This window comes from Dermacentor andersoni, chromosome 2 (assembly GCF_023375885.2).
Source record: "Dermacentor andersoni chromosome 2, qqDerAnde1_hic_scaffold, whole genome shotgun sequence".
NCBI classification, from domain to species: Eukaryota; Metazoa; Arthropoda; class Arachnida; order Ixodida; family Ixodidae; genus Dermacentor; species Dermacentor andersoni.
This window is the reverse complement of record NC_092815.1, coordinates 59,253,537-59,264,867: the sequence shown is the minus strand read 5'-3', so window position 1 is coordinate 59,264,867 and position 11,331 is coordinate 59,253,537. Positions and strand designations below refer to the sequence as shown.

Here is an 11,331-nt window from a genome sequence, read left to right as displayed (position 1 = left end):
GAACGTCGTGCTCTTTTTCTTTTCTTAGAAAGCTCACCTTTAACCCAGTGGCTTTTAGTTCTGCTTTCGATTTCTATTGGCGCCAGTTAAGTGCCCTCATCAGCCTCCCTGGCGCCTATTGACTCGCTGTGGCGCGCGTCTTGCCTTGAACTAGGTTAACCCCGCAGACTTTTATCGCCTGCCAGGGCTGGTACCTGAACGTATAATGAGCGACGCAGCTTCTGCTCTGCGAGTCCGGGCACGCAGTTAACCGGCGACGTAAGCCCGTAAGCTTCTCTGGCAGTGGGGGGAGCCCTTTTTCCAAGAATGTGCGGGACGTGACTGGAGGTGCGAGCTGTGCGGCGCCGAATCAAGCGCGCGATTGCCCTGAGGGAGGGGGGCGGGGAGAATCATCGGCGTTGCGTCGTCGCCGGCCGGCGCACTCGTGACGCCGCCGCGCGAGTGGCCGCGTAGGCGCCTGCGGGTGCCCGACTGGGTCATCATCATAGCCGCGATGTTTGCACAGCCCTCGCCGACGGCGGCGACGGCCGCCGCCGCGGAATGGGCCAGGCGTCGTCGGTCCGCGGCTCTGCCGCCGCCGAGGCCCCGTCTGGACCGGACCGCGTTTATTTTGGCGAGCAGTTGAGCGGATGAGTGAACTTGGCCCAGCGGGAGCGCGCTCAGGGCGCAGGAAATTGCTTCTCTCGCCCCCCACGCTCGTCGTAATGAATGTCTGGAGCAGCAGCGGCGGCATGGCGACCGCCATGGCTCCGCGCAGACGGCCGGCGGCGCCTGAAACCGAAACTGTTTACCCCTCGCGCCGCTTGATTGACGGCGGCGCCACGGGCGGGCGCCCGCTCGGCCGCCGCCTCCTCCGACAGGTGTCTCGGTGGCGGCGGATTTGTGACGTCACGGACCGCCATTGTTGGTACGCGAGGCGCGCGGCTGGCTTGCGTCGGCTGCGCGGCCCCTCCCACCGCCGGGTTGGGTTGGCCGGGCTCTGTCCGCGCGACGTGACCCTCTCCCGGCCGGCGTCGGCTCGTCCCGCCGGCGGCCGCCGGCGCCCGTTCAGTCGCGCACCGTTGGGCCGGCTCCGCGTCGTCTCCCGATGCTGTCGCTGCTGGGATGTCGGGCCGCGTGTGGCGGCGGCCCATGCCTGCTGCCGCTTTTACTGCTCCTCCTGCTCGCGGTTTTCCCACAAGCCGCGACGCTTTCCTTTCGGGGAAGCAGCCGGCAACCCGTTCGAGGTGAGTGCAGCAGCGATTGCGTGCGTGCGGCGCACGTGCGCCTGTTTGAGTTTGCGCCGGATCCGCAGTCGGTGCCTCACTCTCGCCGGCGCACGCTCGGCGACTCTCGGTCGCCGCCGAGCAGACGAAAACGACCGCGTCGTCTGCGTTGACGGCTCTGGTGTCAGCGGACGTATTTGTCGCGCGAGGCAAAGGCGGCGTGGGGCGGGCTGTCTTTGAAGCTGCCGACTGCGCTAAATAAAATGTGTTGCGCGACATTCCTCCTATCCTTACTTGGAGTCATCGCGCTAAATCCTGGATTACCGCTCGGACAACCCGAGCGCGACTGCTGGAGCGTGAAAGCTCTGGAAGTGAACGTTTGACAGTAGCGCAGTTGACGGTCGATGTGACTGTTTTGTCACCAATCTCGTACAGTGGATGCTCGTGCATTTGTGTCGAGCCTTAGGTTGATTGACTGTTTTAGTTTCGTTATTTAACAAACCACCTCGTGCTTGCAAACCCTAGTAACCTAACTTCTCTTGGCCGCTGACACAAAAAGATTCCTGCTCAGCCAGTCCATTATCACTGGCTAGGTCACATAATTGAAATACTGATACACCACACTGAATAATTTAATGTTGGCTCGACGACATTCATATTTTAAGCTGATGCAATAAAGTTGCGCGTTTGCTAGATCTCTTTCTGTATATGACAGAAGTGCACTCGGTAGCACAAGTGATTTCGGCCAGCAGTGCCACTTCACTCTTCCTTGTAAAAGTACTATATTTAATAAATTACTATTCCCCGAGGAAGCTACATTGCTTTACGGCCAGCATGTAGCACAGTAAATATTTCTGCTTCCTTAAGCTGGCTGGTCGTTATTTGCCGCATCGCGATACTCTCCAGCTTTCCTTGATGGGTTTTCCATATATTTTGGGTGAATATTCGCGGTCTCGGCGTTACTATTTGGTAGCTGAAATTGCCGTTACCTTACGCTCGAGTACATGTAGTACCGACGCACGCGGTTGTTTCTTGGCTTTGGAGTACGTGCGATATTTAAATTGGGCCACAAACGCTTCTTTCTTTTTGCTTGAACGCTTGAGCGACGGCGTTTATTTTACGCATTTGACCTGTTTCGGACACATGTGTGCGCGCGTTAGCCATGTTATTTCATGCTCAAAGTCCGTCCGAACTATTACTTAGCGAGAATGTGATGCCATAACTACTCATGCTTAGTACGGCCTCCAGACTTCCGCTCTAAGGCACTGTCGGTGTAGTCCAGGTGACTTCGCTTAGTGAACTTATGACAGTGTAATTTCAATCGCCACGAGGACGTGCGCTGTGAATAAACACCTTTAGCAATCCTCTGCGAACCATTTGTTAAAGTTTTGTACTTGCCGGACAAGTAGAACATTACTTTTAGCTACTTTTTATCCGGCAGACATCGCCATCACCTCCGTAGACTTGTGTATGTATGTTTTACTGCTCGATATATTTCCAACTGCTGTATATAGTATGCTGTGGTATTCAGTTTTCTCCCTTTGTCTTTAATTAAACAGCACCTTCGGACCATAACCATAATACATTTCATTAATTTTCTTTTTTCCACTCTTGGAAAGCCGCACTTTTCTAGCTAATAGCTTGATGACCCATGCGTTTCTTCATTTGTCAAATGTCCTCCACACTTGTAACTTCATTTTCGTGTCCGCGTTTCATTTGCCAGCTGAAGTGAATGAACTTACCCGTGTGCCTCATTATTATTATTGTTATTATTATTATTATTATTATTATTAGTAGTAGTAGTAGTAGTAGTAGTAGTAGTAGTAGTAGGAGGAGGAGGAGGAGGAGTAGTTTCGCTGTGCCCCGCACCGTAACTGTCAGCATGAGAGCTGGCACCTGAACATCGGCCAGTAGAGGAGAGGGGACACCACAACGTACTGTTAAAGGGAACACCCCACTGTGAGCGCCTGTCGCGTTGCTGGCCCTCTAAAAGTGCAAGTACCGACTGGAGCTATTCCGATGCACTGCACTGGGGCGCCTTCATCCACAAGTGATCAGCTGCGAAGCCGTACAGTTGTCATCATGGAAGGGGAAAATTCGCACGTGCTAGACTTGTGCGTTCCTTTTACTAGTAGACCGCAGTGTATATGTTCTGTTGTCTCTTTCTTTCTCTATCTATCTATCTATCTATCTATCTATCTATCTATCTATCTATCTATCTATCTATCTATCTATCTATCTATCTGTCTATCTATCTATCTAATTTATTTATTTATTTATTTATTTATTTAACGCGCTGGTAAGGTTAGAAGAGATGCACTCGACACATTTCGTGGCGCAGCTAAGCCCAGATTCCACTCTGTTTCAGCTTAATGCTAGACGCACACAGGCTTCGAGACCTGTCTATTTTAAGGACTGCCGTCGCCTCTTACCCTGCACCCGTGCGCACTATTTTATCTAAGTGCGGCCAGACTGCCTGCCCTTGGATACCAGGCGGCGTCACCCGGAAAATAGAGCGCTTATAGGGCAGGCGTACTACTACAGATTTCGGGATTCGGTCATATTATTATTATTATTATTATTATTATTATTATTATTATTATTAGTAGTAGTAGTAGTAGTAGTAGTAGTAGTAGTAGTAGTAGTAGTATTATAGGTGTGGACGCGTTCTCCTTGTCTTCATGAGCTTTCGAGAAAAGAGAGAGTGTAAGTTGAGGGTCGGTACAGGTTGGCCGGGGCATGTGTTGTAAAACAAGGACTAGAACCGACTACTGTATACTGTAGACGTCGAGCGCTGGACTCTCCTGAACGGGTGGCTCGCTACTCGAGCACGCTTGTTCGGCGTGCAAGCGCGCACAAAGGCGGGAGGTTGAAAAATCGCCGTCTGGGACACCGACAGTCGAAAGAGCGAGCAACACGTTTGTTCCTTGAGTTAACTGGCGCCGGCATTGATTTAGTTCGAAAGTTCACATCGAAATTAAGCGACAACGGTTCCGGCACCTTTACGCAGAGGTTCAAGTGTGAGTGGACATAATTACAAAACACATAAAGTGCGATTATCACTTCGACAAATGTATCTGTAGTTGTTGTGGTATTGTCTCACATCCATGTTTTTCTGTCACCGATTGCGCGGGATTAAGAGAAACACGGTTTCCTGAATCATGTGTGGAGGAAGTGGCCAGAACGGTTTATCATCTAGAACGCGCCAGTAAGAGCTGAATTTGCTAATCTTCGCGTGGTTACGGCCGCACGGCTAACTTGCTGACGATAAGACGATAAGAGTAGAACAACATATAAGCATGTTGTCAAGAACGCATACATGGGGCAACGTGCGCGTAAACGTGGACGTCGCCGGATTGTGCAATGTTCTCCCTTATTATTAGCTGCTAGTGTATATGTAGATATATACGAGGTCAGCTTCGCATCTATCTCGCCGCTTCTCCCACTTGAAGCGGTGAGATACCGTGACGTTTCACTATTAATTCAGAAATGATGAAGCGACACAACTCCAACGCGCAGTTTTGATTTGAGAACACAGACAGAAAACGTTTAATGATACCTGGAGAGGGCAACCTATAGTGACACGCCTGGCATGCACTGGGCTTGGGCTGGCCGCCCAGCTGCAGCAGGTGCATGGTTCGATCCCCACAGGTAAGACGGGTGCAAGCAGCCTCCCTGTCAGGCGTCCGGCTTTCTAGGAACACGTTGCTTGAAAGAGGTTTGCACAGACTATGCTTGCTGTTGAAGGATGTTGTGTTCACTTCGAGATATGCTACGCGTGTTGTGGTTATCGAGTGGCGGTGATAAACGAGTGATAACCAATGCGCATGTGTAACCGTGTGCCACATGTTTAAATGGGCGCGCGCTACGTTAATGTTTCAGTGTGTTTTGAGGCTGCTCGTTGGCATGCCGGAATAAAGGACTCGAAAAAGCATGCCGCTGTTCTGAAGTTAGAACAAAGAACTAAGAACAATGCGCACCACACATCTCTAGTAGTAGACCAGGGTGCCTAGAATCAGGGAAAACCTGGAAAGTCTGAAATTTCCAGGTAATTAGTGAGTTCTGGAAAATTAAGGAAAAGCAATAACCGCAGGAGAATTTCACCCGGCGGTCGCTTTGAATCAAGTAAATTGGAACCTGCACGGCGGTATATGGCGAAGCTAGTTATACTGTGCCAGAAGGAAGCGAAGTTTCGAACTGAACTTACGTAACATGCAAATCATGGTTACTTTTCGTGGTTTCGCGAGCCTGGCGAAGTGTTTGGAATAACGCATGATTCAGTCAGATCTGATTGAGCATTTCTGCTGACTTACAGCTTACTGGTAATAGTGTTGGGAAGTTATGGGCTGGCATAGTAATTGGCGAGTTCCAAACCAAAGTTTGTTTTATTTTCTCTTGCACCCGTACCCATAGTGTCGTAAAATTCCGAGGAATTTCTATAGAAACTGTGAGGGAATAGCTGGAAAAGTCGGGGAATTTGAAAGGGCAAACGTAGTAGCCAGCCCGCAGACGGGTTTGGCGTTGTGCAAAGCCACAGCGCAACGCTTGAGAGCGCCCGCGCGCACTGAAACCTGCATTAGTTAACGGGGAACGAGCCGAAGCGGTACTTACAAAGCGTGACGCCACCAAAATACGCTGGTGTCGCCCTCAGTTTCAACGCTGCTAAAGTTCATTTAGGATATACTCTGCTAGCAAGCGCTTCCCTGAGAAAAGCAATTTATACCCTCGGATACATTTGAATAAAAAAAGTTATGAAAGATTTCAAGTGTAAGTTTATTCAAGTTTATTCACATTTTCTTGTGTACATGATAACAGCATTAGTGATGTTATTGCATTCGGTGGTCCCATAGTTATGAAACTGTCAAGGGGACCACTTTATACTATACATATCAAGTATAGATTGCAGCATGCTATAAAAGGGATACGTGAGCAATACATATTAACAGAAAAGCTAGGGGAAACGCAATACTACAAAAGTAAGAGCAAACGAGTGAAATGAAAACATGATATATAATTTTATGACAATATACAACAATTAGTGTAAGCTGGAGAACATACTCAGCTGAACAATAGCGCTGACCATGAAATTATTTAAAATAACGAATTCAAAAACCGAAGAACAAGATCACTGTACAAAGCGGTGCTGCAATTGATGCAAAATTGATGCTTCCAAAAACAAAAACACATACATTTTACACGATTTACACATTTATACGGAAGCAACAGGTAATATAAATAAAACAAGAATGTCAGAATTAATAATTAGTGCAATTCTTCATATAACTTGTCTAATAGATATTTCTTGTGGAGGTATAGAAACACATGTACCGGCGATGGTGATTTAACTTCGTATGGTATAGAATTCCAAATTGATGTCCCAGAGAAGACAGCAGTTAATTTTCCGTAGTTTGTTCGAACGCGGGGAAGTAATAAATTACCGTTTGCCGAAAAACTGGTAATGTTAGTATATTTGAAGAAATAATTTGAAAAAGCCGAGGTTAACGTGTCATAACGTTTAAGCTTGAAGATAAATAGTGATAGCCTTTGTTTCAACAATTCTGTGAGTGGCAGAATATTCAGGCGTTGGTACAGAGTTTGAGTGCGTAAAAATATTAAAAGTCATTAGTCGGAGCGCTTGAGCGGAGGCTTTGAAGGGCGTCTAGGTGACAGTAATAAGTGTTACCCCAATACGATATACAATAAGAGAGATGGCTATGGATGTAGGAGTAATATAGTGAAAGAATAATGAGTCCCTGGAAATAGTTACGGGATTTAATGATTACATGAATGCCAAAAGAAACTTTCTGTATTAGTGAATGAACGTAAATATTATATTTTAAATGCTCGTCAAAAGTAACACCTAAAGACTTGGTGCTATTAGTAGCCGGTATTACTTCTAGTCCTATCGTGAGCACCACGGAAGCCACTTTTCATAATTTTAAATGAAATATTACAAACGTAGTTTTTGACGGGTTCATGCGCAGATAGTTATTCTTGCGCCAAACGCTGAGATTATTTAAATCAGCATTGACGTTTTCTTGTAATACCGTGATGTTATTGTGAGGTGAATACATAGTTGTATCATCCGCGTATAGTAAGCAGTTAGTGTGGCGAAGTGTTAGGGGCAAGTCATTGAAAAATAATAGAAAAAAAGCAAAGGGCCTAGAATAGATCTCTGAAGTACTCCTTAGTTAGTAATCTCGGCGAAGATTCAAAGCGGCGAGCAACGAAGAGGAAGCGAACCGTCAACGAATTCGTTCACTTTCCTCTTTCCTTCTTTTTCTTTTTTTGCAAGCGCCTCTTCCTCTTCACAATCATACTCAAGCACTTTGTGTTACCACTTCACTTAGTTTACAAACTTACAGTATCCAAAAACTTGCGATCTTATTTTAAGGGAAACAGGTTTTTTAATATAGGATTTAACCACTGTAATGACTTTTTTGCCATTTGTTATTTCAGCACAGCGCACACTTGATGGTCGTGTAGCCGTCATTTATCTTCGTAATGAAAAAAAAATCGTTAATTAACCTTTTAGTTTTCCGATTTTAACGCCAATGTTTCACTAAAGTATTGGAGGACACACAGTATTGGAGGAGAACTCGGCAGGAGGCAAAAACAATTATATGCGGTTTTAAAACATCATCCCTTGTTGTGACGAAAGTCGACGAAAATGCGACCTTTGTCTCTGATACAGAAACTGCTGGTCGCCCAAACAGAGCTGGAAGCACCGCCCACGTGATGTTTCTAGCCTCGTTTGGTTTCTTTACCTCAGCTGGTTGACCGTCTTTGCGCGTCTCTTATATCTTATCTGACGAATATCATGTCTCGGCTTCCTAGCGTCGCTTGCGGTACGAACGCGCGACGATGGATTGGGCGCCTCAGCAGGCCGCCGTAGCTAGATGCTCTACGTCATTGCGTATCTAAACGACGGATGCTGTCGCAGAAAGTCCGGCGTCGGCGCCGGCGTCCACGCAGGCCCTCCGCGTGGCTCATAGGCGTTACTGAACTAATTAAAGTTTTATTTTTTTTTTCAAAGTAAAATGCGTCAGAAAATCCGTTAAGTACGACTTACACACAACCTACAGACATGATAGAGTCGGATTGTAATTTTAATATGCGAGAAAACACGATTCTGTTACGCTGAAACTGAAATACAAACAGCCTTTTCCAGCTGCCGTTTGAGGTATGTTTTAGTAGGAGCGGCGCGGCCCACTCGGCTCCTTGAAACACCATAAAAAAAAATGATTTTAAGCGGGTCTTGCCAAACAGGTGCGCATGTTCTCAGGTTACTTCAGCGGGGGCCTCCAATTTCATTGCTTAATGCAGAAGCAAACGATAGGGCAGAGTGAGCGACGATAGACCAGAATCGTTCCTCGATAGAGCCGAGGATCGACCTCTGTCGTCTGTTCTGGTTCAAATTGGTTCGATACAGATTCAAAAGGTTTGTCTCCAATCCCCGATAATCCATGTGAAATATTTGGTCTAGAGCGTGGGAACGGTAGTCTGCATGAAAACACTTTTTTTTAAAGCGAAGGTTTCTTTGCCTTTCCCTTCGATTTTTGTACTGCTGCTGCGGTGGCTGGTGTGGCTGCTGCTGCCCGGCACACCGCGTCGGGGGGTGGTTCAGAGCGTGTATATACATGAAACGAGCGTGCAGAGAAGGAAAGAGACGAGAGGAACTCGTTTGGACTGCATCACGTCGCATGCGCACAATGCCCTCTGGAGCTCCCGGGTCGTCGCCACATTAGCTTATTGACAGCTGTAATTATCCATAACCCCCGCAAGCGCTTACCTTTCTACCAACGGGCAAGTCCAGAGGGAAGCTAGATAGAATGGAAGAGAGGGGGGAGATGGGGCAGGGAATGGATGGAACCGAATAGAACCGACGCAGTCGCGAGGCAAGTGAATAACAGCCTTGTCACTCTTCGCTCACAGTTCCCATACAAATACAAGGGGAGGGGGGGGGGGAGTGGAAGCGATAGGGAAAAGGTGACGTGTCAAGGCAGGGAAACGCTCGATAAACTTCCAAGGTACGGTACGGTGCGTTTCTGCTATTTCTGAAAAATAAACACGCAAATATGTCAAGAGCACAAACTGCGCAGGGCGTGCAGAAGCAGAGCCGCATTAATTAAAGCGCACCGCAGGGTCTAGGCGGCACAGCGGAAGTGGTCGCACGTCAAATCAACGCTTCTGTGCCCGCCGCGGTAGCTTTGCGGCTATGGCATTGCTCGAGGTCGCGGATTTGACCGAGGCAGCGGCATTTCGACGGGGGCGAAATAAACGCGCACACAATTTGATTTAGGGACACGCTAAATAACACGGTGCCAAAATTGATCCGGAGTGTGCCACTACGGCCTGCTTCATAAACCGATTGTGGTTTTGCCACGTACAAGCCCATAATCCAATTCAAGTTTAATGCTTCTGCCACGATGCGATGTGTCATGTGAAGCAATGACAATGCTCAATCCTCTCAGAGGTTATGCAATGTGGCGCACAACAACGCCTCCAGCAAACACCTTTCCCTTTGTGTTCTGTGTACTACGCAGACGAACAGCAGTGGTGCACGCAAGGTAACGTATAACATCAACTCACCACTCCTCTTTCGCACAAAACGTTGAAGAAATTGAACATTCGCCGTCAACATCACTGCTAATTATCGTCAATCAAAGCAAACAGCACAGAAAGCTTCGCTTACATCGATTCCCACAGTCCGTGGGATCTGCATAATCTTATTTTAAACGAACGGCGCTGAAATTGTAAGTTCACAAAACGTAAACAATGATGCCGGAGAACAAGAATGAGAGCTCAATTTCCCGCGGGCAACGTTCTGCACAATCATCGCAGGAAGAATTTGGTTGCAGCAAATAGGTATAACGGTTTATGTTATCGTGACATTGCATACCATCAAGAAACTTGTTCTTGCTAAGAATTTATCTGCAAGCTAGTGTTTTTGCCCTTCCTGAATGAGGCCGTTGAATTGCCGACCAGCACCAGTGATACCGCTAGCTTGACCTGTCGCCATCATCAGTGCAGCAACCGCCGCAGCGTCAAGCTGCCCCTCTCTTATAACTCATCTTGCGTGACCCTGCGTGTCCGCCTGGTGCCACTCTGCCGGCTGAAACGCAGCACACTGCATTATTAGAACAACTGCTCACATCGAAAGCACCTGTTACGGCGCTTTAACCTGCGACTTGTGCTTGAAATCTCCAAGATGACGCGAAGCTGTTAGCAGACACGCTCGCTACGCGTATTCCGCGTCGTTCATCACGAAATGCGTGCAACGTTGTTCTAACGCGTAGAATGCGTGGTCGCGAGGGGTGAAATGAATGGCCAGGCGGCAGAAAATACGTGGGCCGTGAATACCAACGAATGTTCTGCACTGTGTGGTAAATATCGTGCAACCCACCGCGGTGGTCTTGTCGCTATGGCATCGTGCTGTTGAGCTCGAGGTCCCGGGTTCTGCACCCACTGCAGCGGTCGCATTTCAATGAGGGCGAAATGAAAAAAAAAAAAAAGCCCGTGTAATTAAATGTATGTGCCCAGTAAAGAACAGCACGGGGTCAAAATTAGTCCTCAGTTTGGCACCTCGGCGCGCCTCAAATGAGATAATGATTTTCGCAAGGAAAAAAAACGGAATTTCATTTAGTTTAGTCTACATGCCGAAACGCTTAAGTGCGAAACTTAATAAACCAAATGCACGTAGAATCTCCTCAGGGAGTTATCTGAACGATGCGTAAGCATTTCGTAGTAAAGACGTGGTGTTGAGTGGTCGTGTTCTGGTGTGTTTGGTATAATTGCGAGAACGACCGTGAAAGAATTGTGAAACGGAGAAGCGGGGCCTCAAAACCGAACTGTTAAGGGCGACTTGCACGAGACGATATAGAAGAAGCAAGCAATGTTCGCTCGTGTTATAGTAGAGCCCGCAGTGGATGTGGACGTGGGGTGAAATGACGAGGGAGATGTAGGAAATGAAGGAAATGTACGCAGCTCTCCCTGGAATGTCGGTATCGAGTGGCGCCGGCACTGCGTCTTTTCTCCTGTTTGTTGCGCTCCGCAGCGTGTTGCTATAGTTCCCCGCCCTGCGTAGCGTCGTTCATTTGTTTCTGGCGTAACCTGTATTCAGGAT

At 47.7% G+C, this 11,331-nt stretch overlaps 1 protein-coding gene across 2 annotated transcripts in view; it reads left to right on the top strand.

Annotated features, from left to right (window-relative positions):
* The first annotated feature begins 522 nt into the window (after nucleotides 1–522).
* The window catches only part of LOC126542246 (A disintegrin and metalloproteinase with thrombospondin motifs 7-like), a 152,502-nt gene continuing 141,693 nt past the window's right edge, over nucleotides 523–11,331 (top strand). Inside the window, exon 1 of one of the 2 annotated variants that reach the window (XM_050189218.3) lies at nucleotides 523–1,226. In XM_050189218.3, the coding sequence (XP_050045175.2) occupies nucleotides 630–1,226 (597 nt within the window). In that variant the 5' untranslated portion in view covers nucleotides 523–629. The remainder of the gene's footprint in view (nucleotides 1,227–11,331) is intronic. The other variant, XM_050189220.3, reaches the window with a different exon arrangement.